The sequence below is a fragment of the Orcinus orca genome, chromosome 13, assembly GCF_937001465.1.
Source record: "Orcinus orca chromosome 13, mOrcOrc1.1, whole genome shotgun sequence".
NCBI classification, from domain to species: Eukaryota; Metazoa; Chordata; class Mammalia; order Artiodactyla; family Delphinidae; genus Orcinus; species Orcinus orca.
In genome coordinates this window covers 72743042-72770730 of record NC_064571.1, presented here as the reverse complement: position 1 = coordinate 72770730, position 27689 = coordinate 72743042, and the positions used below count along the sequence as shown (strand labels likewise).

Genomic DNA, 27689 nt, shown 5'->3' with positions numbered 1-27689 from the left:
AATATTGTTCCCACCCCAAACCATAGTTTAGTTAAACAACAACCAAAATAAGGTCAACAAGGGTTGTTGTTGTTTTTAGTCATAAATCAAGAGATGTAGGGAAATGGGAGAAAATACAGCAAAATTTTCGAGGCTGGAAAACAGCTAGAATAGTGAACAATCTTATTAAACCTAAGAAAACTATGTTTTAAGTGGAGAAAGCTAAGGACCAATTGAATTTGTACTGGTGACTCTTAAAAGGGCCCAGGCAGTGGTAGTATTGTGTACTTCTGGAAGTGGAGGCGAAGAAGGGAAGGGGATTAAAATAAGGAGGATTATTTAAAAGCTAAGAAACAGATGCCTGGGTCTCGTCTATTCTTTGCCACTGTACTACTGCACTGCTCCCATCTTGACAAATGGGAGACTTGAAGTTTATTCTCTAGCTTAAAACAGAGGACTAGTGAACACCAGGCACACTGAAGGGGGAGGGGGATTAGATGAGCATTGGCGTTTTGAATGCTGAGAATTCTTGCTCTCATCTCCATTACTGGCTTCCCAAACTGAGTCCTTTATCCTCCAGGCAGGAAACAGGAAGAATCTTCTGTGAAGAATCTGACCATCCCAAGAAGAAAAACCTAAAGTCAAAAAGGAACTGTACTCTAGTTGGTAAAATTGTTTCTTACAGGGGTACAGGTTAACAATTCTGAAACTACTTTATATGTATACAGGTATTGAACTAATAAGTAAATAAGTGGTAGATAATGGGAACCAGGTTTCTCATATCAGTATTTGTGCCCTAACAGAGGGCCTGGCCAGATTGCCGTATAGTGAACGTCACAGTCAGTAGCCCCATGTACATGATTAGAGCTTTCAGTAAACTTTTTATATCCAAACAACTAAATAAATACCATCAGGCATCTAAGGAAAGCATCTACTGTGACTAGCAGGAATGAAAATAAACAAATAGAAAATACAAACAACTTGGAGAAAATAGACTATGCAGCCGAGAAAATTTTATGTATATGCACACATACATATATGTACACATCCAGCTGTATATAGATGTACATATATGCATATACCATATATACACATACATACATATCATATGTGTGTGTATAAAACAGCTGCAGAAAGTTGGGATGCTACATCTGTAAAGCAGAAATAGGGTATTTTAGAAAGAACATTCGGAGAATGAAGAATTCTTATAAATTAAGAATATATAGCAGAAAAAAAAACTCAATAGAGGTTTGGGTAATGAGTTGAGGAAAATTTTTTAGAAAGTAAAGCAAAGAGGCAAAGAAATGATAAACAGATTATAAAAGAAAATAAAAAGAAGGGTCCAGGAGGGTCAACTTCCTATTATTAGGAGTTCCAAAGAGAGAACAGAATAAATGAAGGGAAAGAAAAGAATAAATACTATAATCCAAGAAAATTTCCCAGAACTGAGACAAAGTACCTATTGAGTACCCAGTATAATGGATGAAAAGAGACTAACACCAGTTGAAATAATAGGATATCCAAATAGCCAGCTGTGATGCTCAGTCTCTATAATATTCAGGGAAATGCAAATTGAAATGAGATCCCATTTTCATCTGTTAGACTGGTTAAAAAATAAAGTCTGACAATATCAAGTGTTGGAAAGAATATGGGTGCAAATGGTTCTCTTACACACTGCTAGTGGGAATGTGAAACAATCATTTGGGCAATCAATTTGACAAATGGTGAGTAGAGCAGAAGATATGCAAATACTACAACTCAGAAATTCCACTTCTGGATATTACCATTAGAAATTCTTGCACATGTGCATATGAAAATACGAAAGAGAAGCCATGTACAAGAACACTCATTGAGGCATTATTTATAATAATGAAAATTTAGACAACTTAAATACATGAATGACTGGGCTGAGATGTGGTATATTCACATGTATATATGAATGAAACACACACACACCTCAGCAGGGATAGAGCTCCAAAACAATATAATGCATGAAATCAGCAAAATGCAGAATATGTACATTTAAACATGTATATTTTAAAGCATAAAACATCAGTGTACATTGTTTATGGATGGATATAAAAAAATTGACCAGAGGATATATACTAAATTCATGATGATGGTTATCTCTTTCAAAAGGCGTCAGAGTGAAAAGAGTGGGCTTTGTGTGAGTGTGGGGCCTTTTGATTTTTGGTAATACTTCATTTCTTTAAAAAGAAAATAAATATATCAAAAATGTTTACTGTTACACTTATTGGTAGTAGATCCATAGATACTCCTTTGTTCTGTTTCTCTATATATTTTAAAATTCTGACCCTGTACCTCTGCCTAACTCCAAAATAACAAAGGAGGAATGTTTGATAGATTTCCTTTATTACTCTTTCTATGTGTTAAGTGCTATAGGTACTCTTCTTTCACCTTGCTTCCTCGTCTGATTCTTAAATCAGATTGAATATAAGAGGTTAATAAACTGAATAATTTAATAAATTAAATTAAAGGAATTGAGGTGCTGCATTAGCCAGGATTTGTGCCAGAACTGGAAGCAGATAATGAAGACAGAAAGGCCTTACCCATGAGGAGAGAATTGGAACAAGTAATGGGAAGCCTCCAGGCATGAGGATCTCCTAGGAGTTTGTACCATCCATATCAGGTCTCCTGCTTTGGGTTCCTGGAGGTGAGGGGGTGTGAGAAAAGACTTAAAATACTGAGCTCTGGATAGCACAGATAATACATAATAAATACTAGGAGATATATTTTAAGAATAGTGAGCTTACTGATCTCATAATGCCAAACATCAGATCATCAGCACTGCTCTCTTTTTCTCCCTGTTTCTTCGTATTCCTCCTGTCTTCTTTGGTTCTCTGTGTATCACCTGTCTCTTGATTTCCATATTTTTTTTTAATTAAAAAAATTTTTTTTTTTTGCGGTACGCGGGCCTCTCACTGTTGTGGCCTCTCCCGCTGCGGAGCAGAGGTTCCGGGCGTGCAGGCTCAGCGGCCATGGCTCACGGGCATGGCTCACGGGCATGGCTCACGGACATGGCTCACGGGCCCAGCCGCTCTGCAGCATGTGGGATCTTCCCGGACCGGGGCACGAACCCATGTCCCCTGTATTGGCAGGCAGACTCTCAACCACTGCACCACCAGGGAAGCCCCATATTTTTCACTTCTCATTGTCTACATATCTTTTTGGACTACGGATTTATCTTGTGCTTTTCTGTCTTCATGCAGTCCCTGAGTGACTATTTTCAGCCTCCCCCTCAGCATCATTCCTGTATTCCCGTTTGGCCTTGAATCATCAGGACCCCCTAAATCATTAGCAGGATCCATCTGGCTTCAGTTACTGCCTGACTTTGAAAAAGTACCTGTAAAAACTCTTAGGTTTTATAGAAGAGAGTGGCATTATTTCACAAAGATTATACCTGTAGCCTTAACTACACAAATGATTTTTGAGTAGTGCTCTTCCTTGAAAGTCAGAAAATGACAGAACCTGGGTTTGTGGTTGACTAAATGAACAATGCCATCTTTGCCATAGTCAGTTACTACTTACCAATTCTTAAGCAAATTTACCTAGGAACAAATTCAAAGATACAGTGCTTCACAGATGAAAGAACACAAAGTATTAATTAGGAGGTATCTTATCACCCAAGAAATGTCTTGGGGACTTAAGTTGATTACAAATGCAAATAAACTAGATATTATACAGTGAGAACAACCCAACTAAATATAATGTAAGTTGGGCTAACCTAACTATAAATTCCTTTCTTTAATAGTTTAAACTATGTCATTATGAAGAACTAGTCCAAGTTTTTTTGAGTTTTTGAATTGTGGGTTTAAATCAAGGAAAAAGGGAAAGAAAATCTTGAAAATACAAAAAGCACTCTGTTTAATTTAGAGGGACTATAATAGGTAAGCACTTTTGGATCCAGGTCATAGGATCATCCAATTTTCTAACATTAGATAGACATGCCACTTTAATGCGGGATTCAGCATTGGGGGGAATCATGATGTAGAGAAAACGTAGTCTTTATTTAAAAAGGAAAAGCCTAAAACAAGCATCAGAAAACCCACATTATAAATATATTATAAAATAAAATAAAAAAGATTTATATTCATTGATTGTAAAATGCACTAGACATGTAAAAAGTAAACCACTAATTTTATTTTTGAGTATTATATGAATTAATTTGGGGGAGAATTTACATCTTAATGCTATTGAGTCTCAGTGAACCCATGAAAATATTCAGTCACTCTTTTTTTTAGTCTTTTGTAATTTCAGAAATGTTTTATAATTTTAAGTGTATAGGTCTTACCTATATTTTGTTAAATTAATTCCTAAGTATTTTATGTTTTTTGATGCTATTATAAATTGTTTTGCACTTCCAGTTGTTTACTGTGGTTATATAGAAACACAATTGATTTTTGTATACTCACCTTGTGTCTTACAGCTTTGTCAAATCACTTATTCTAGTAATCATTTTTCAGATTCCTTAGATTTATGTACCGACATTTTTTAATTGAATAAAGACAATTTTAGTTCTTCCTTTCTAAGCTTCCTTCTATTTGTTTTTCTTGACTTATTGCACTGATTAGGACCTCCAGTACGTCTATTACAATAATGAAGAGAAGTGGTTAGAGTGAACATTCTTGCCTTGTTCCCAATATTAGGAGAACTCCCAATATTTCACCGTTGTACTGAATACTAGCTGTAGGTTTTTCATGGATCCTCCTTATCAGATTGAAGGAGTTACCTTTAATTTTTAGCTTGCTGAGAATTTTATCATGAGTGGGTGCTGAATTTTGTCAGATGTTTTTCTGTACCTATTGAGATATTTATATGCTTTTTATTCTGTTAATGGCATATCATCCTTATATATTGCTGGATTTAATTTGCTATTTTGTGTCTACATTCATGAAACTGATTTTCTTTTCTAGTAATATCTTTGGCAAGTTTGGTATTAGGGTTTTGCTGGCCTAGTAAAACAATTGGGGTGTATCTGCCTTTTATTTTCTGGAAAGTGTGCACAATTATTATTATTACTTCTTTAAATGTTTCATAGAACCCACCAGTGAAGCCATCTAGGCCTGGAGTATTGTTTTGTTTTAATTACAAATTAATTTCTTTAGTAGATAACATTCTGTTCATTTTTGTGGTTTTAATAATTTATATTTTTCAAGGAATTTTTCACTTCATCGCAGTTACTGAATTGATTTGCATTATGTGGTTTAGAACATTATATTTGTAGGACATGAAGTGATAGCTGTCCATTTCTGACATTGGTACTTTGTGTTGTCTTTCATTTTTCTTGATCATTCTTGCTCAAGTATTAATAATTTTTTTATCTTTTCAAAAAGTCAACTTTTGATTTTAATTTTTTTCAGTTGTCCAGTCTTCATATTGGGTATTGTTTTGACTTCAAGTTCACCGACTTGTTTTTGTGCCATCTCAAATCTTCTATTAAGCTTGTCCAGTGAATTTTAAAATTTCCATGTTGAACTAGTTCTTGAATTTTCATTTACTTCTATTTTATAGTATCCATTTGCTACAAGTATTTCTCATCTGTTCACTTATTATTATAACATCCTGATCATACTCATAATAACTGCTTTAACATCATTATCAGTTAATTTCACTAATCATCTTATGGTTTCTATTGACCCCCCCCTTTTTTTTCCTGATCTTGAGTTACAATTTCTAGCTTCTTTGCATGTTTAGTAATTTTTTATTGTATACTGGGTATTGTAGATAATATTGTGGATTATCTTTTTCTGAAGAGTATTGATTTTTGTTCTAGTAGACAACTAAATTACTGGCTGGTAAATATACACTTACTGTACAATCCAGTTGCATTTATGGGTGTCTGTTTGTTTATTTACTTATTTATTTGGTTGCATCGGGTCTTAGTTGTGGCACACAGGCTTTCTAGTTGTGGCACTCGGGCTCCAGAGCGCGCAGGCTCAGTAGTTGCGGTGCAACTTGTAGTTGCCCCGCAGCATGTGGGATCTTAGTTCCCTGACTAAGGATCAAATCCGTGTTCCCTGAATAAGAAGGGGGGTTCTTTACCACTGGACCACCAGGGAAGTCCCCATTTCTGGGTGTTTATCCTAGAGACGTGAAAACTTATATTCACACAGAAACCTGTACACAAATATTTATAGCAGCTTTATTCATAATAACCCCAAATTGAAAACAACCCAAACGTACTTCAACAGGGAATGGTGAAAAAGAAACTGTGGTACCTTCAAACCATGGAGCAATAAAAAACAACAAACTATTTGTATATGCAACATGTTGGATGGATCTCAAGGGCATTAGACTGAGTGAAAAAAGCCGGTACAAAATGTTTCCATACTATTCGATTCAATCTTTGTAATATTCTCAAAGTGACAAAATTATAAAAATAGAGGGCAGATAAGTAGTTGCTAGGAGTTAAGAAAAAGGGAGTGAGGAGTGTATGATTATAAACAGCAAAAGGGAATCTCATTTGTGGTATGGTTATATAGGGGTATTTGGATCAACCAAGGATTTGAGGAAAATCTGCATACAGAATTAAGGTCCCCCACCCCCTTACTGTACTGCCCTTCCTACCGTGATTTTCTCCTCCTATTATCTAGCATTCTGTCAGCTCTGAATTACATTCTCTAATGCCTCAAGCCAGTGAGACAGTGGTTTTCTCCCTTAGGTCTAGCCTCCCAGTAGTACTTAAGGGGTATACTGGGAAGAGTTCTCTTAAGGGAAAGTCTTATAAGTATAGATCTTATTCAGTATGATTCCTTTCTTGCAGTGATCAAATTCCCTATGTTTCTGCCTGCTTTTAGTCACTTTTCAGTGTCTTTGAGTAATTTTTATTTTGTCCAGAGTTAATCATCGTTATCTGTGGGCAAGTTAGTCCAATACAAGATAGTTCATCTTTACTGGAACCAGAGCTCAATGAATTTTATTTTTAGGTATTAGGAATATAAAATTTTTGTAAACTTTTTCAATAAAAATTTTGAAAGTTAAGTATCATAGTAACTTTAATACATAGAAGTATTACAGAAATGAAAGAAGGAATTAAGTGCAAACTGAAAACATTAAAAATCAGAATATATAGGTAAAAAGAAAGATAAACATACAAATGCAGCCAGAAAAAAATTTTAAAAGACATATAAATGGACCTGTCAGGAGATTAAGGGCAGAATGCAATTATGTATTACTCAAGCAGCAGTCTTAAATAAGAATATATATTCAGGTACCAGAAGGACTTCAGTTGTAAAATCAGATCTTCATCCATTGTCTTTTGGAAGTGTTTTTCCATTTGGCCTGAAAAGTTGTATTTTCTTTTTTTTAACCGAGCATTTCTGACCTTTATTATTTCTTAGAGAATAAAATGACAGTCTAACCTCCCTTCTGCTTTTATTTTTTTCTTCTCCTTTGTTTTAGTTGTTTGCATAATTGGCCTTAGAAGAGGTAAGAGTGAAGAGACTCGAGCCATCTCTGGAAAATACCTTTCCCCCATTCCATTGGAAGCTACCCTCTGGAGCACCAGATTTGACCATATATGTTCTGAGGACTCACTATGAACAAAGAAGTCTCCCAGGTAGGAATTGTAGCTCTGTTTTTAAAGAGCTTTGTTTCTGCAAAAGTATGGTGTGAAAATGATTACTTGTTGACTCTTATTTTTTATGGAAATATGTCTTTGATCTGAGAAGCTTCAAGGTTATTCTAAAATATGTGCTGACATTCCTAAATGAAAATGTTAGAAAAGTTATAGATGATACTTTGTAAACCACTGTAATGCACATTGAAATTAATACTGGTTCAGATCAGTATCTTACTATGAAACCCTCAAGTCCTTACTGAATTAAAAATGGCAGCACACACTACTATATATAAAATAGATAACTAATAAGAACCTGCTGTATTGCACAGAGAACTCTACTCGATACTCTGTAATGGCCTATATGGGAAAAGAATCTAAAAAAAAAAAAAAGAATGTATATATGTACATGTATAACTGATTGCTGTACACCTAAAACTAACACAACATTGTAAATCAACTATATTCCAATATAAAAATTTTTTTAAATGGCAGGGGAAAAACTATACTGAACCATCCCCAGATTTGGTCTATACATTTTTTTTTTAACATCTTTATTGCAGTATAATTGCTTTACAATGGTGTGTTAGTTTCTGCTTTATAACAGAGTGATTCAACTGTACATATACATATATCCCCATATCTCCATTTCTATTATCCAGTCATTAAATCTATTTACATCTAGCGTCCATTCTGTACATTTGAGCAGTTTTAAATTGTTGTTTTCTAAGAGTTTGTGAGCTAACTGAAGGAATAGAACTAGTGTATCCATGAATATGACAATGGTCATAGCAACCTATAGTGAGAAAAATAAACATGTACCAAGCCGAGACTAGAAAGTTGAAGAGTAATCAGAAACTGGTAAACCAAGTAAGGGGAAGACTTCCAGCAGGAAGTTTTAATTGAATTATAACATATATAAATAAAAATCATAAATTTTAAGGGTATAACTCTTTTAATTTTATTTTTGGCTGCGTTGGGTCTTCGTTGCTGCGTGCAGGCTTTCTCTAGTTGCAGGGAGCGGGGACTACTCTTTGTTATGGTGCACGTGCTTCTCATCGCGGTGGCTTCTCTTGTTGTGGAGCACTGGCTCTAGGTGTGTGGGCTTCAGTAGTTGTGGCACAAGGGCTCAATAGTTGTGGCTCGCATGCTCTAGAGTGCAGGCTCAGTAGTTGTGGCACATGGGCTTAGTTGCTCCACGGCATGTGGGATCTTCCCGGACCAGGGCTCGAACCCGTGTCCCCTGTATTAGCAGGCAGATTCTTAACCACTGTGCCACCAGGGAAGCCCTAAGGGTATAACTCTTGAGTTATCATGTACTGAATGTATTTGTGTAAATGCCATCCAGGTTAAGAAGTAGAACAATATCAGTATCCCAGTAAACCCCCCTCATCTCTGACTCATTGCACACCCACCCACTTTTAAAAAAAAATAAATTTATATATTTATTTATTTTTAGCTGTGTTGGGTCTTCGTTGCTGCGCCCAGGCTTTCTCTACTTGCAGCAAGTGGGGGCTACTCTTCGTTGCAGAGCACGGGCTTTAGAATATATATGCAGGCTTCAGTAGCTGTGGCACGTGGGCCCAGTAGCTGTGGCTTGCAGGCTCTAGAGTGCAGGCTTAGTAGTTGTGGCACACGGGCTTAGTTGCTCCACAGCATGTGGGATCTTCCCGGACCAGGGCTCGAACCCCTGTGCCCTGCATTGGCAGGCGGATTCTTAACCACTGAGCTACCAGGGAAGCCCACCCACCCACTTTTAAAGGAGGAGACAGTTGTCACCCTGGAGTGATCGCTGTCAATTTGGAGGGTGGGGTTTAGCAATCATAGAAGTTAAAGGCAATTAAATTTGGTTGGCTGACAACCAGTGCCTGTGTTTGGAATAAATAATGAATTTGGGAGACGGAGGCAAGACTATGAATTGGCAGAGAACTTTAAAGCAAGGACTGGTGGTGCAGCATGATTTGAGAAGATACTCATTTGATCCTACTACCTCTCTCTTTAAAACCTCATTGGTTTCCGGAACGAACATGTTCCAGATTTATGGCTTTTATTAACTGGTGATACATTGTATTTATTAACTGAAATTTTCTGTTGTTTGAAATCAGACTGTTGATTCTCAATAAGGAGAGAGAAGTTAATAAGCATTCTGATTATTAAGAAAAAAGTTTTGCAGAGTAGGATATATTATAATTAAGAGAAATTTTAGTCATGTAGGAGAGTCCTCTCTTTAAGAGTTTTTAGACAGAAATGTTCATACCTCGACTTTATGAAAGAGAAAGGGAGAGAAAATAGAATAATCTAGTGATTGAACTCTGGGCTGGGTGTCTTTTTCTTTAACTCATTGTTCAGTGAGTGACTGTGAGAAAGTCATGTTTTCTTCATGTCACAATGAAAGTTTTTATCTTTTATATTTCTCCTTAACATTTATTCAAACCAACTTTAAACATACCAAATAGCTGCAAGATTTGTAGATTGCACACCTATGTGCCCATTGCCCAGTTTCACCAGTTGTAAACATTTTGTTACATTTGCTTTCTCTCTCTGTATGTATTTACTACTACTTCTCCTGCCCCTCCCCCTCCATCACCACTATGATGATGATGAATCACAGTTGAGAGTAAGTCGTAGACATTTATGATCTTTTACTCCTAATGTCTCCTACTTAACCACAATATAATAATCAAATTCAGGAAACTTAACATTTTCATTATTATTATCTAATATATGGTCTATATTACAGTTTAGTCAGTTGTCTAATCCAGAATCATACATTGCATAATTGTCACATCTCTTTGGTTCCTTTAACCTGGAATAGTTTACACCTTTTCTTTGTCTTCCATGATATTGACATTTTGAAAAAGTATAGGCCAGCTGTTTTGTACAGTGGCACTCATTTTGAGCTTGTCTGTCTCCATCTATGTTCCTTTCTAAAGAGACTATGATATGGGACTTTGGAGATTCATGGTTTTGTTACTGAGAATCTTATCCGGTAGAATGAAGCCCATGAAGATTTTTTTCAGGAGAAAGTCTGTTAAAACAATTTTATGTATGTGTGCATATGTATACATATAATCTTAGAATCCAAGATTTATAAACTTTTGGACAAATTAAAGGCAGAACTTTAGATTTTGAAGGAATAGTACATTTACATTTTAAGGTGAATCACATCTTATAAGAAATAATTGGTTTTATTTGTAATGACCATAGAAGATAAGTCAGGATTAGGTATATGATTAATTTTATTTATTGCTATGTGATGTTTGGGTGAAGAGTTAGAAAGATTCTCTGTTCATGTGTTTGAGAACTTTGTAAATAACCACCCAGTATTTTTAGATGTGGTATAACTTAATGTCAACTTTTCTGAAGACTTTCCTAATGAAGAAGCATTAGGTAAAAGCAAAATTTAGAATCTGTTGTTGACTTTTCTACTCATCAGTATGTAAGGTTAGGTTATATAGGTTAGTTATATAAGTTAAAACATAGCCAGATTCTGGAACCAAATTACCTAAGAATTGGTAATTTTCTACCTCTGCTACTTATGATGTTGGGCAGATTAAGTAACCTCTCTGTGCCTTGGTTTCCTCATCTCTAAAATGGATTATAATACTACATACCTCATATCTTATGAGTACATGAATTAGTAAGGTTTATAAGTAAATACTATGTTAGATGCTTAGAATGGCACATAGTAAATCCTATAAAAGTGTTAGTCATCATCATTGTTGTCACCATCAGCCCATAGGTTCTCTATTAGTAAGATAAAACCATTGAACTCAGTCAGTGATTCTGTAAAGTGGAGATAATAATAATACACACTTCATAGGGCAGTTGTGAGGAATCAATGAGTTCATATATGTGAGATACATAAACACACAATATATATTATTACATTGTCATATCCTTTAATTGAATACATATTAATGGGCCTACGTTTTTCTGTGAACCTTTTTATTATTTTGTTCCTCTCAAATTCTTTTTTACTACTAACTTTATACTGTAAAAGTGGAAATAGGCAGGACAGGCATTTTGTATGTGCTAAGTAGTCTATAGTCAAAAAGTTGAGAAGCACTGTATGAGATGACAATTGTTAGGGTCCCTCTTCTGAAATTTTATAAGTCTGAGTCTCCAGTTTAAAATTTATAAGCATGATTTTCATAGTTATTATTTTATTGAGAACACTGGAAAGTGAAATTTAAGTTTCACTTGTTTAGAGTTAGTCTTTAGTTGGGTATTACACTGGAAGGGGTATAGCTAGATAAATTAGTATTTTATTGAGGAGATACTGATGCTGTTTAACCAGCTATTCACCTGAGATGCTTGGGGATTTTTTTTTTTTCATTTTTTCAATGGGTATCAATAAAGTTTTTACCAAATATAAATGAATCAAGTAAGATGACTTAGGTTTAAAGCTGGGCTTTTAAAAATGCATCTCCTTTCTATAAATGTGAGCAATGAAGATTGTAGCTAGAGTTGTATTGTGATTTAATTTATGTCCCTTCCCCTCCTGCTGGGGAGATGATCCTGAAATTAACTGAAGGTTTAACTTGACTCGATCATTTGCTAATGCCCTCAAAACACAACTCCATTATTTTGGCAGATTATTCTGACCCATGCAGCTCTATTATTTTGGTATTACTGCCACCTTATAACTTTAGAAATCAAATTTCAATATGATTTTTTTTTCTTTTGTTGGTTTATATATGTACATTTAACTCTGTATTTTAAAGTGAGTTTCTGAAATGTTCGAGAGAAATTGAACCACTTCTGATCAGGGGCTTAATTCTTTATTTTAGATATTGGAGTAATTTTATATAGTAAATGTGGTTATTTGGTTTTGGATAATCATCTGTGGATTATCTATGTCTAATGTTGATCTTCAGTCTCGTCTGGCCCCCGCTTTAGTTTCTCTGCTCATTAGTATCTGAATCTGTGAAAGAGGGTGAAGTTCGTGGAAAAAGACAGAGATTGACATTTTTGTCACTTAATTTTTGTCTCTATGACCATCATTTTCTTTTTTTAAGGCTGTTACCTTTTTGCTAGATTACTATAAACTCTTCTCTGTGAACATGCAAGTAAATATCAAATACTTATTTTGTTGTTTATAGTTAAAGATAGCTATAGTCAGGAAGACTGATTTTAATCTTTTTTTTAATACCAACATATTTTTCACGTTAGAACAATGTAGAACTGATTTTTGGAAGACATGTACAGTATATCTACAATTACCCAATGTCATTTTAAAATAACTGGAATCATCTAGCTTTGTAGATTTATAAGGAAATGTTGAGGATATTTTTGCCAAACTGTTTTAATACAATAGCTGCCATAAACATGTTTCATATGCTGACTGTTTTTCCTAAATAGGAGTATTTTAACAAGGCCAATGCATATATGTGTATTTCTTACCTTAAAAAATTAAATTTTAAATAAAGTCAATATGAGGAATTTAAACTTGGGGGTTTAAAACTTATTTGGTTTTCTTCTTCTTCCTATATATTTGCTAATAGAAAAGAAAGAATACTTTTTAACCCTTTTTCCAAATTATTCTTTCCATTTAGAAAAAAATAATGCAGAAAAAGGAAGCATTGTCTCTTGATCTGTAGAATAAACTTTTAGTAGTAAACATAAATTTATTAAATACATTGTTTCAAATATTATATACTTTTAGAAGCTAAGTTGCCAAGTCCTTGATAATGTCTTTATTATTAGTGTAATAAATTTAAAAGAGTTTGCACAGGATTTTCTTTTACAAAAAGCACTTTTAAAAAATCTCATATTTTATAGAATCAATGAAATAAGATAAAATGACGTCTGTTTTTAAGAACTCATTGCTTTCAATCTGTTTCTTTGCCTTTGCTTTTTATTCCTGGCCGTAACAGTTAAGATATGGGCATGTTTATTGTAGAGGCTTATGTGGCAGGGACTCTTCTCTGGGCCAGGGATAACCACGATCTGAGTTTTGGTTCCTGCTTTGTGGGTTCAGAGAGAATTTTCGTTTCCAGATGTTTAAGGAAATCCTTGTTCAGTCATTAGCTTTAAAATATCTGGTTTTTGGGCTTCCCTGGTGGTGCAGTGGTTAAGAATCCACCTGCCAATGCAGGGGACATGGGTTCGAGCCCTGGTCTGGGAAGATTTCACATGCTGCGGAGCAACTAAGCCCATGCGACACAACTGCTGAGCCCGTGTGCCACAACTACTGGGGCCCACACGCCTAGAGCCCGTGCTCCGCAACAAGATAAGCCACCACAGTGAAGAGCCCATGCACCACAATGAAGAGCAGTCCCCGCTCACCGCAACTAGAGAAAGCCCACGCGCAGCAATGAAGACCCAGCGCAGCCAAAAATAAATAAAAGATAATAAAATAAAATATTTTAAAAAATAAAATAAATAAAATAAAATATGTTTTTTAACAAAAAAATTGGAGGCATACAAAGAAACCAAAAAAGTATGGCCCATACACAGGAAAGGTAGCAGTCAGTAGAAACTGTCTTAAGAAGCCCAGATGTTGTACTTACTAAACAAAGAAGAAATAGTAGATAAGTTGGATTTCATCAAAATTAAGAACTCTTGTTCATCAGAAGTTACTATAAAGAAAGTGAAAAGATAATCCACAGAATGGGAGAAAATATTTGCAAATCATATATCTGATAAGGATCTAGACATGAATATAAAGAACTCTTATGACTTACCAATAAAAAACAGAAAATACCAATTTTTGGATGTGGAAAAATTGGAACACTTGTACATTTGATGGTGAGAATTTAAGATGGTACAGCCACTGTGGAAGACAGTTTGGCAATTCCTCAAAAATTTAGAGAGTTACAATATGACCTAGTAGTTTCGTACCCAAGAGAATTGAAAACAGGTTCACACAAAAATTTGCACATAAATGTTCATAGCAGCATTGTTGTTAAATAGCCCCAGTAATGGGAAACCTAAGTGGCCATCATTTGATGAATACATAAACAAAATGTGGTATATCCAAACAATGGGAAATTATTTAACCATAAAAAGGGCAATAGAAATCCGAAAGTCCCCATCCTTTCTTATCACATGAGAAAGAATTCAACTGTCACTGAAGTGAAAAGACAAAATTGAAAACTTTTTTTTAGAGAACCCTAGGTGTCGGACTCCAGTCTGAGAAACATCCTTTATGGCAGTTACCCAGTGCAGGAGCTCTTTATTTGTCACGATTTTTCCTGTGTGATATTATCAACTTGGGGAGGTTTAACTCTCAGAGTGTCCCTCTCATGTCTGTGCTTCTCTGTGCTAATTGCTTGCTAGCATTTTCAAGTATATTATTAGAGTTGTTTATTAACTAATTGTTACTTATTTTTCAAATGATGCAGTCCTCAGCTAAATCTGGGAGGTGAGTGACAAATTTCTTATGTAGAAATCTATAATTCAACTGAAATATAAAGCACTGACCTATTTCTTCAGCCCAACCTATTTGGTTTAGTCTGGTCCATTTGAACAGAGGTAGATGTGGTTTCTAGTTCCAAAAACTGCTCTCTAGAGAGTGCATGAGATTGTGTATAACTTAGCAACTCTTTTTAAATCAACAGCATACTTTTACTTAGAAACCTAACCTCTTTTTTTTAAAGGTGATATGTAAATTGGCTTCCTGAAACCAACATTTCTTTTCTTAATGAACCTTGTTTAAGTTCCCTTACTGCCAAATATAAAGCCATTCCACAAATAGAATAGCTGTAAAAGTTTTCACTCATCAGAGGTTTTGCATTCCACTATCTGTTTATTGTGTTTTGTAAATAGAAAGCAGGTAATACCAGAATCATATCATCAGCAAATTGTTGGTGACTTTCTCATAGCTTCTTACTATTGGCTCTTATTTTGGTAAGCCAGATATTGAATTGCTGTTGAATTGTTGTCTGATGTCTCCTCAACCCCAGAATTTCAGATAAATTTAGCAGATGTCAGTCTCCAGCCAGTAGTCTGACTTAGCATAGTCTGGGGAATCTCATTTGAAATCCAGATTTATTTGTTGCTCAAAATTATCCAAACTGTGAGATTGTATTGCTTATGTTTACAGTTGTGTAAATGCAACATATTTTTGTGTCTCTATCGTACTGTGAAATATAGTAGGAGGTTTCTCCAAAATAGATCTTAACCTTTTCAGAATTAGAAGAGATGTTCTCAAATTTCTAGACCAAGAAGGTGGTTGTTTTTTTTTTTTTTCCATTGAAAACAGGAGAACAAGGATTTCAAGAAAGCTCAATTTCTCAATTATAGAAAAGAATTCCAAAACATTATGAAAGATTCCAGAAAATATTTAATTATAAAAAATCTTAAATATTATTTAAAAAATTTAAATGTCATATTAGTAAAATAACTTAATCACTTAATTTATCACCTGTTTTAGCTTCTGTATCTTTTAGACATTATGTTACATATTGGATATACAATGAGGAGATCTAGTAACTGTTTTTGAGTTCACAATCTAGAAGAGGAGACAAATAAGAGAATTATAATTTTATAGCGTATTATCATAAGAAATATATGCCCAGCAGTATTTTGAGAGCCAATAGAATTCAGATGGGTAAATTCTTAGACAGGTATAACCTAATGTCTTAGGAGGCAGGGAAGACTGGCAGCTAAGTAAAGCTGAGCATTAAGTAGGAGTTAGTTAACACTTCTTTTGGATTTTAGCGAACTCTAAAGTCTTATCTTTCATTTTCTTTCCTGTTCATCATTTTCTTCTCTCTTTTATTTCTACTTTTGTTGAAAAATTTAGCATTGATGCTTCTTTATTATTATGAATTTATCACATAATTTCATTTTTTGTTTTAATAAACTTTGAAATATATTTATATTTTATTTCTAAGTAAAAACAAAATTAAGTGGCATCTTTACTTCTGTGGTATCTGGTTAATCTCGTTTATGTTTCTATGACTCTCCATAGGAGAAGAAAGTAGCAGTCTTACTCATTATAGTAATATATCACTTAGCTGATTTTTCTAGTTCTGTATTTGAGAATGGATGCTAACAAAGCCATTGTCGGGTCTTTCAACATCTTTTTTGTTGTGGTGGCAAGTCTGGCATATTGACCTTTGCATTGAGGCTGTCCACCTTAAATTGTAATTATTTTCCTTGTCATATAGAGCCTTCCTCTCCCCCTGACAAGAGGTTTAATAAATGTTTTTCTATGATGACATTAATCCATAGTGCAGTTCATCTCATTTATGTGTCAGTAATAGAAGTCTGGAACTTAAAAACCCATCATGTTTTATACGTGTTGAATTTGAGGTGACGTGGGATATCCAAATGGAAATGTCCATTTGGCAGCTGGAAACTTATTTAGATGCCAAATTACTGAGATCAGAAAGATTGTGCTTATCGTTCATGGAGGAAGCCTTAGAATGAAAATCAGACCTTGTCATTCTTCTGTTCTTAATCCTCCAGTGATTGACTAATTCACTCAGAGTAAAGCTAAAGTGTATGGCCCTTCCTCTGCCAGGAGCACTCTTCTTCCAGATGTCATTCTCTCTCCCTCACCTCCTTCAAGTCTTTGCTCATGTCTCACCTTGTCAGTGAGGCCCTTCCTAACTACTTTACTTAAAATTGCTGCCCCTCTCCTTCCACAAAACTAAGCCTCTGTTTTTGCCTTGTTTTCCTCCATAATACTTATCACCTTCTAATATACTCTATACTTTACTTTTTAATTTTGCTTCTCTCTCCCTCACAATAGAATGAAACTCTATGAGGACAGTGATTTTTTAATGTTTCATGCACAGTTGTACTCCCACTACCTAGAACAGAAGCTGGCATATAGTAGGAGCTCAATAAATACTTTTTGCTGAGTTAACTTGGGCTACCCACATTGAGATCAATTTAAAGTTTCTGACTCATGTTTACCTTTGCTGCGAAGATGGGATAGTATCAAGGATTTTATTTTTAAAGTCTTTCCTTAGTGTTGAAACTAAAATTAACATATATAATCTATATGTGTATATAGGGACTGTATGTAGTATATAATATATATAGTCTGTTTATATATTGTTTATATAGGTTGGGCTAAACTTGATTGGACAAACATTTAATCACTCATTCACCAAATTCTATAATGGACACACAATAGATGGGAACTGATGCAAACTTTGTATATTATGTTGAATGTTATCCTTTGGGCAGTGAGGATTTAGGGAAGGGTTTTAAGCAAGAGATTGACATGATCAAACATGTTTTTGATAGCCTACTTTGGTGGCTCAGGGAGACCACCATAAAAACTATGATGTTTTTAATAGTTCAGCAACAGGTGAGAGGAGATTATAAGAAAGGGGTGGATTTTGGAAATATTTAGGAAATAAAAATGGACACATCTTACTGTTTGCTTGCATGTGGGGTACGAGAGAAGAGGGTAGAATGACTCCAGTGTACCAACTGAGAGAAAAAAAATTGCATGAGGAGGAGATGTTAAGTTCATTTGGAAAGATGAATTTGAAGTGCCTATGTGACCTCTGCATAGAGTTATCTGGCAAGGAGCGGGGTTATGTGTCTGAGACCCAGGAGATCTGGCTAGAGATGGAGATTCAGGGTAATTGGTTTAGAGATTTTTTTTCTTTGAAACCATGTTGAGTGAGTGATATCACTGCAGAATAATGTATAGTATGAGGGGAAAGGAGGCGTAGGACATTAGAACCATGAGGAAATCTAGCCCCGAAGAACTGGGCAAAAAGTACTGAGAATCAGGAAAGTAGAAAACCACACTAATTCTACTAATCTCTCAGGCTGTGGCTTAAACATCACTTCTTCAGAGAAGCCTCAGTTGATCGCCCAATTAAAATTAGGTCTCCTCTATTGTTTTTCTCTATGAACCCTACTCTTTTCCTTTATGATTTTATCACTATAAGAAAATTACATATTAATTTTGTGTTTTATTTGTTTATGTCTCCCACTCCGTGAGGGCAGGGACCTCTATTTTGCGGCCCGTGATTTTGCTCAGCTCCTATCACAGTGCCTGAGACATGATAGATGCTTGATTTATTTGTTAAGTAAATGAAGGAAGCATAGGATCACAGAAGTCAATGGATGACAATATTTTCAGAAGGAAACAGTTCAGATGCTGCTTCAAGCAGACCAATAAAATAATAGTAATAAGTTAGCACTTATTGAGCATTAATGAGTGAAGGAATGAAAAGTGTCCATTGTATTTATCAATGAGGAAGTACGGGATGAGTTATCCACTGAGTGAACACTACTCCCCTCATGGAGCTCTTAGTCTAAAGGGGAGATAATAACAATAACCAACATTCTCTAGGAACCTACAGTGCACTCTTTACATGACTGTTCATTCAGTCCTCACAACAAATCTAAAGGTAGGTAAGTATAGTTATTATCCTTATGTTACAGATGAAGAAATAGGAGATTTAAGGAGATTAAGCACTTTGCCCAGGAACAGGCAGGTAATGATTAAGCAGGGCCTTTCTGACCCTAACGCCCATGCTTTTAACCACCATGCTGCAGTAGGGGAATCAAGCTGATTCCTTATCAGGGAAGTGATATCTTGAAAATGCCATTTGAGCAGGAGTGGTTTTGCTGCTGTTTATAGGACACATTAGAAGTGAGAGTGACTGGAATTGAGAAACAAGATAGAAGGATCTTGCAGGAATCTAGAATGAGGTATTTGCTTCCAAATAAGGATCATAACTGTATCTGAGAATGAAGAAGGTGGGGACACTGTAAGATCTCCTGTTAATGAAGAATTGACAGGACGTGGATTCTGATACAAAATGAGGAGCAAAAGAGAAGAGTAAAAAATAATTGCGATCCTAGGAGTTGGAAATTTTCATGACCTGCACGTCTAATATGGAGAAATTAGAAATGTGCTTTTTTGGTTACATGGAATAATAAAGTCATGATTAGAGTTCTAGGTATTATTTTTATATTGAAAAGGGGATATGACAATCTTTGGTACTGAGAAAGAGCTGGAGACAGAGGAAGTTTTAGGACTAGAGAAAAAGGATCTATTTCAACATATTAATTAAAGTCATGTGAGAAATTCTTATGGATCTCAACTTTACAAGCATGGCTGCTAACATGCAGCACTGTATTTATTTAATCATTTTAGAATTTAAGGAAAAATTAAAGGTTTTTCCCATTTAACAAGAATTTCCTCTCCTTTTACAAGGGTAGATGGAATGGAAGAGAATGAGAGGTGTGTTGTTTGACATTAGTAAAATCTAAGTGATGGTGATGAGTCTAAGGCCAGAGATAAGCTTCCAAGTTTCGTTAGAGATTCTGCAGAGAATAGTGGTTGATAGGGATAGATCAGGAGGGATCTTTAAGCACAGCCACCGACTGGCACAACATGTAAGAGAGAGACCTGGCTGGCATGCTACGGGAAATGACTTTGTGTTCTCTGGCATCTATAACAAGATCCTAACGTAGACTAAACATTTGATCTTTGTCGCCTGACTGCATAAGCAAAAGGTTAGGAGTATGGAATTCAGAGTTGGTAAGTACAATACAAAATCCAAATCTAGTTCATCGCTTTAATTTTAATCATATATGTATTATTTCTTTTCCTATCAACATAAAATCCCAAACCTTATGAGTAAAAGTTGTTTTAAGTCCTTTTCAAAATAATCTAAAATAAATAAATATAAAAAAGAATCTATCTGACTCTCAGTTACACAGTTTTTACATTTACATATGAAGTGGGTTTTTCTCTTTTAAAAAATTTCATTGTCTATTTAATTATTCTAACAATATTTTCATCCTAATTGATCTCTATGATTTTATGAAGGATGACTAATTTTATTTTACAGGTATAGAAAAGAAAGTGTAGAAACACTAAATAGCTGATGATTCCTGTGCTTTTATATAAATGTGGATGCTTTTATGATGGCTGTAATTATTCATTGAGAAACCACAGTATTTAGATATATTCTAACACAAGGGAGCTTCCTATTCCCATAGAGTTGGAAAGTTCATTAGGGTAGATTTCTTATTGTTTTCCTTCCTTTTTAGGTGTGAAGTTTTTCAACATGAGTGGCCTTGGGGACAGTTCATCTGACCCTGCTAACCCAGACTCACATAAGAGAAAAGGATCGCCATGTGACACACTGGCATCAAGGTAGGAACACTCTTTTTCTTAGTCTGTTTCTGGCAGAGCTGCTTTATCATTTTAAGTCACTTCAGAGCTTTTGCTTCATCTACTCCAAGTTTACCAGCCTTCTCTGAGTCCCTCATACTTACCATGTTCTCTTCCTTCCCCAGGGCCTTTACACATGCTGCTCCCTCATCCAGCTTGCTCCCTCTAGATTTCCTGTAGTCAACACCTATGCATTCTCCAAATACCAGTTTAGTCATTACTTTCTTTTTTTTAAAATTTATTTATTTTGGGCTGCATTGGGTCTTTATTGCTGCATGCAGGCTCTGTCTAGTTGTAGTGAGTGGGGGCTACTCTTTGTTGAGGTGCGCAGGCTTCTCATTGTGGTGGCTTCCCTTGTTGCAGAGCATGGGCTCTAGGTGCACAGGCTTCAGTAGTTGTAGCACGCGGGCTCAGTAGTTGTGGCTCGCGGGCTCTAGAGCGCAGGCTCAGTAGATGTGGCTCACGGGCTTAGTTGCTCCGTGGCATGTGGGATCTTCCCGGACCGGGGCTCGAGCCCTTGTCCCCTGCATTGGCAGGGGATTCTTAACCACTGTGCCACCAGGGAAGCCCTAGTCATTACTTTCTTAAAAGGAGCCTTCTCTTCCTTCCATTAACTATTAGGTCAAATCTCCCCTATTTGTATCTATTTCATATGTATTTTTATAGCTATAATCTGTAATTTCAGGTTTTTATTAGTTTGTGTGCTTATTTCATGAGTTCCCTGGCTTCTCTACTACAGGCTAAGCTGCCGTTTGGTAAGAACTTTGTCCTTACTCACCATTTTATCCCTAGTTCCTAGCACAATGTGTAACTTATATATAGTAAGGACACAGAAAATATTTGTCAAATGAATAAATGAATCCATTGTACATCTTTAACTGCTATTTCAATATATTATGGTATTAGTGGAACAAAGAAAAAAATTATTGATATCAGGACTTTAAAGAATGAATATTTGTGGAATTAAATATTTGTGTGTTAATAAGGAATGTGGTCATCAAATAGGCAAAAGAGAATTATTGCTAAGGAGACTCTAATAAATGCCAGATAGAGAAGGAACCTCAATCAGATCAAAACAGCAGCTTTCCTACCTGAGAGAAGAGTCGGGATTTTATTCCATTCACCTTCAAGGATCTGGAGCAAGGTTTCTCAGCCTCCACACTGTTGACATTGTGGGCAAGATAATACTGTGCTGTGGGAAGCTATCCTGTATATTGTAGGATGTTTGGTAGGATCCCTGGCTTCTACACACTAGATGCCAAATAGCATCTTTATATCAGTTATGATAACCAAAATGTCCTACCAGTTGTGATAACCAAAAATGGCTCCAGACATTGTCAAATATCCCTGGGGACAGGGAAAGCAATATGGCCCCCAGCTGATAATCATTGATGTAGCGCATAAAACGGCAGAAGACTCTTCTGTCATTGGATTACATGCTTTTTCTCATGGGGGGACAAAGAAACAATTTTTACAGGAGAGTGCCAGGGCTTCAGGTTGGGGAAAGAAAAGTGACTACTTCTCTTAATCAGTTCAGAAAACTGTTACTGAGCGATGATAACCTAAGTACTCATAATCATAGGTAAGTGTCCAGAAGCTAGGAGGAATGCTGATATCAAGATGCAATTCAGTTTGTGTTGTCAGAGTTAATGTTCTTGTCTATTTCTATATATGTCAGTCCTTCTTAATTTAAGAATAAATAGATAAAACTATTGTATTTTACTTTAAATTTTTATTTGGGGAAAATTTTTTAACCTATAAAAGAATAGAGACTAGGAAACGATGTATACCCACCACATATAAACCACGTATTTGCAGTTTTGTTTAAATAAAAGTAGTAAGATGATTAATGACAATATTGATTTGTCTCTAATTCTTTCAATCTGTTTTTAATGATTATGCATATATAAGTATCTGTGAACAATAGAGAATGTTTATTAAATTTATATATTACATAATACTATGTGTATTTTTCTACAGTATACTTTTCAGCATGGATCTTTAGACATAAAGATAACTAGATTTATTCAGCTCTGTTAACTTTTGATAAATATTGTATTACACGAATATACCGTATTTGAGAAATCTGTTTCCCTACAGATAGACATTCCCTATGGGTAAACAGCCATTTTGTTACAAATTTTCATTCTTGCAGCCAGCACTACAGTGAACATGAACATCCTCGTACACACCTCCTGTTTTATACGTAAGAGTTTCTTTAGGATCTGTGTACATTTTTATGTTAACTGGGTAATTATCACATTGTTCTTTAAATGATAAGCATTGAGAGTTCCTTTTTTCTTGTCTCCGCACTTCAACGTTTTGCCAATCTGATGGGTGTGGGGTTATAATTTTAAGTACATTATAAGAATCAAGACTTTATCAGATTTCTAATTATAATTTATTTGAACTCTGGTGTAGTATGCCTGCTTAATTTACAACAAACTTATTTGAAAATTCAAAGTTTCTATTTTAAGGAATTATTATTTGGAACATCCAATAATTTCAAATGCAACTAGTATATGTACTGTCTGCTTCTTTTTGATATCTAGTATTCATTTGAAATATTCAATGTATATACATCACTGAGGGAATACGTCTGTGATGGCAGTCATTCTCTTTATGCTTTTTAGCTAGAATTGTTTTCTGCACCTTGGTATTTTGTAATATTTGTTTTTTAGATACAATTTTAAATTGTTTTCTAAATCTGGTTTTATATTCTGGATAAAAACAGGAATCTCTGTAAATATATAAATATTAAATACATGATCAGAGAAGGAAATATGGTGGCAGAAAGTACAGTAACTGGATTTCCTTTGTGTAACAGCACTGAAAAGAGGCGCAGGGAGCAAGAAAATAAATATTTAGAAGAGCTAGCCGAGTTATTGTCTGCCAACATCAGTGACATTGACAGCTTGAGTGTAAAACCAGACAAATGCAAGATATTGAAGAAGACAGTCGATCAGATACAGCTAATGAAGAGAATGGAACAAGGTAAAAAAATGAACAAAAAAACCCCTGTGACTGTGTGCTTTGTTATTAAGACATTTACAATATGTGATTTTATTTTTTTTCATTAAGAAATTGCATTCAATTTTGTAATCTTATTAAAGGAACATTTTTGTTTAGATGCTATTTATTTTAGAATGTGAATCTGAGACCCTTCTTTTACAACAAAGTGGCTTATTAAGTTATCTTGAGAACTGGTTGCCTTGAAAGGTTATGAGACCCAGTATCATAGGGGATTAAGTCAGGAGATACAAGTTGTGGTATCAGACCTGAGGCTCTGGCATAGGGTTGAAAGACAGCAGCAACTCAGAGGTAGGAAAGTCCCTCCATCTGAGTTATAAGTTTGTCTCTGCCTGGGCTCTGGGTGGGGGAAACAGCCTTCTCTGAGAAAACCCTGATTTATTTTTATGGTTCATATTTATACTATTCATATTTACTGGGGACCCAACACCACACAACTCCTGGGTTGCCTACCAGAAACAAAGGCAAAGCACTTTGAAGGAACATAACCACACCTCGCCCTGTCAGGTTCCCAAAGAAAAAGTGCTTCTGAGGGAGATTTTGTGCTATAAACTTATATGACATAGGAGGAAATAATCCACAGTGAGTAAGAACACAAATAACAAACAGAAGGAATAGACCCCAAAGAACTTCAGATTAATAGCAGCAATGTAAAAAGACTATGAACAAATAGTATGTTTTAAATGGTTGAGGTGATAGGCTTTTAAGATTTTAGGAGTAGATAGTCTAGTGACAACTGATTTAGCAGACAGGAAAAACTGGTATTGTAGGTCTGCAGAGGGGATAGCCAACAAGAGGCTGTATGGTACCTTCCTTACTCAATCTGGAAACTCTGACAGCCTGGCTCATACTCCCTCAGCTGAAAATGGGAGGATTCCTCTGGGGCAATTGAGCAGTCCAAAGGGAAAGACACACAGACACTGACAGTTGGAATTGATCCCCCAAGTGAAAAAATCAGCTCCTTGCTCTGTCCCCACACTTCACACATCTGCCAGTCAGGATTTTAGTACCTCACTCTTTAATATGAATAAAAATCCAGATATTTGAAGAAAGTCTTTTTATAAAAGAGAATAAATCAAGCAAAGGAACAGAATAAAGGGAACTCAGAGGAAGCAGAGACAATGCAGGGAGCAAAAGAAAATGTAAAGCCATCAAACAGTCCCTCAGAGACAAAAAGGAGGATATTTCATCTATGAAACAAGAATAAGATGCTATAAAACGAAACATTGGAACTTAAAATCAGGATAGCTGAAAAAAACTTTACCGTATTACCTTATCTTCTCATACTCTCTGCCCCAAGCATTCCAGGAACACTATGCCTCAGGTATTTGCACTTGCTGTTCTCTCTGTCTGGAATTCTCTTCCCTGGATATACACAAGGCTCACTCCTGCATCCCTTTTATGTGTTGGTTCAAATATTTTTTCTCAATGAACTTGTCCCTCACTAACCTATCTAATACACACACATACACACACACACACACACACACACACACACACACACACACACCTCTCTACATCTTCCTTGATTTATTTTCCCCACAGTATTTTTTACATCTAACATATTACACATTTTATTTGTTTATTGCCTGCCTACCCCCACTAGAGCTTCATGAGGGCAAGGATTTTTCTTTGTTCACCATTGTATCCTTAATACCTGTAGCAGTTCCTGGGTACATAGTAGACTTTCAATGAATATTTGTTGAATAAAAAGATATAGCGTTGAAAGATAATTTGAAGCAATCCCATAGAAAGTGAAATAAAAAAGACAAGCAAAGGAAAACAAGAGAAAGATAGAAATGTATAGGATTAGTTCAGGAGGTATAACACATCATTAGTCTCAGGAAAAAAAAAAAAAAACCAGACCAAAATTATAAGAAATAATGCAAAGAAACAAAAACCAAAAAGTTCTCAGAATTAGGGGATATGGGTTTCCAGATGGAAAGCACACATGTAGTGCACAGCACAATGAATAAAAAAGAAAGAAAAAAACCTCACACCAATGCACAATTTCTAGACACCAGAAAGAAAAAACAAGAGAGAGGAAAAAACAGACACATACTAGATTACTTTCAGGAGGGTGTGGATTTCCAAATAGGAACACTGAAAATGAGTATCCTGGACCTAGAATTCTGTGTTCATCCAAATGAAATATGAGTGCAAAATAAAGACATTTTCAGACATCTGAAGCCTCAAGAATGTTATCTCCTGTGTACTTTTTTCCAGAAATATCTATCAAGACCAAGGTAGTAAACCAAGAAAGAAAGGCATAGGATCTTAGCCCAGGGAAACCATGGAATCTTAACAAAAGAAAGGTAGAAGGAGACCCAGGGTTACAGTTGAGCAGCAGAGTAAAGAAGTAGCCAGTCCCAACTGGAGCAGGTGGATAGAGAACTCTAGGAGGAATATTTCTATGGGGAAAAAAATGGAACACATAGAGTATATGATGACTGACCAAATTGAGAGGAATTTTTTAGTCTGGAGGAGAGTTTAGAGATGAATCAAACTTCACAGAAAAACTAAAACATGAAATATGAGAATTGTAAATTATAGCACATACCTTGACTCATTTGTGGACTATATTTATATGGCCATAGTAACATAGATACTAAATACTGACTGCTCTAAAAATTATTGTAACTCTACTGGGAGTATGGGAAGAGGGGATATGTATGTGTGTCTAGATGGTTGATGTAAGTAAGTTAAATTCTTACCTTTTATGATGGCATGTTAATAGATTATGTCTAACATGGGCACAGTCAGGATATAGCAAATAAGCATGTTGTTGAGAAATACGGAATGTATTAGTTAGGATACAGACAAGGCTACTGTAGCAAGAGACCCAAAATACAGTGGCTTTAACAAGGTAGTCTAGGCATGTGTCAGAGGCTCAGATTCCTTCCATCTGTTTTCCTGTGCCATTCCTAGGGTATTGCCCTTACCCATGTGGTCAAACATGGCTCACCTGTACGTGTTCCTGATGAGAGGAAAGGGAAAGAAGAAAACAGGAAGGCATGCTTCTGTCCCTTTAAGGATAAGACTCTGTCCTTGCATGTCTCATCTGTTCACATGCCTTAGGCCAGTCATATAGCCACTCCTGCCTTGGGTTTTGCCTAAAATTTTGTTTGTTGTGCTTATCATGCGTAGTTACTTAATGTACTTGGACTTGATGGTTTATGTATTTTGGAACTGTTTAAGAAACAAAACCTGTCTTAATGTTAGAAACACATGAAATGATGAAGGAGGTACATCTTAGAACTAAATGAGAAACTCCTATACCATAATAATTAAAAAATAAATAACCCAGTTAATTAATGGGCAAAGCCTCTGGGTAGACATTTCTCTAAAGAAAATACACAAATGACCAATAAACACATGAAAAACATACTCAATATTATTAGCCATCAGAAAAATACAAATCAAAACCACAATGAGAGACCACTTTACACTTGCTAGGGTGGCTACAGTCAAAAAGACAGATAGTAACAAGTGTTAGTAAGGATGGGAGAAACTGAAACCCTCATACAGTGCTGGTGAGAGTGTAAAATTCTGCATCCACTTTGGAAAACAGCCCAGTAGTTTCTCAGAATATTAAAGATAAAGTTATCATGTGGCCCAGCAAGTCCACTTGCAGGTATATACCCAAGAGAAATGAAAACTTGTACACAAATGTTCATAACAGCATTATTCATAAATAGCCAATAAGTGGAAGCAAACAGTATATCAGCTGATCAATGGGTAAATAAAATGAGGTATACCTATACACTGGAATATTATTTAGCAATAAAAAATAGTGAAGTACTGATAAATGCTTCAACATAGATGAATCTTCAAAACATTACACTAAGCAAAAGAAGCCAGTCACAAAGGACCACATATTATATGATTCCATTTATATAAAATGTCAAAAATAGGCAAATCTATAGAGACAGAAAGTAGATTGGTGGTTGCCTTGGGCTTGGGAGTGTTGGGAAAATGAGGAATGACTGC

General features: G+C 35.5%; 1 protein-coding gene across 8 annotated transcripts in view; it reads left to right on the top strand.

Annotated features, from left to right (window-relative positions):
* The window catches only part of NCOA1 (nuclear receptor coactivator 1), a 262175-nt gene that overhangs the window by 137755 nt on the left and 96731 nt on the right, over window positions 1-27689 (top strand). For all 8 annotated transcript variants that reach the window (XM_049695689.1, XM_033425290.2, XM_049695688.1 and 5 more), the window contains 3 exons: window positions 7402-7558; window positions 20546-20651; window positions 23497-23663. In XM_049695689.1, the coding sequence (XP_049551646.1) occupies window positions 20563-20651; window positions 23497-23663 (256 nt within the window). In that variant the 5' untranslated portion in view covers window positions 7402-7558; window positions 20546-20562. The remainder of the gene's footprint in view (window positions 1-7401; window positions 7559-20545; window positions 20652-23496; window positions 23664-27689) is intronic.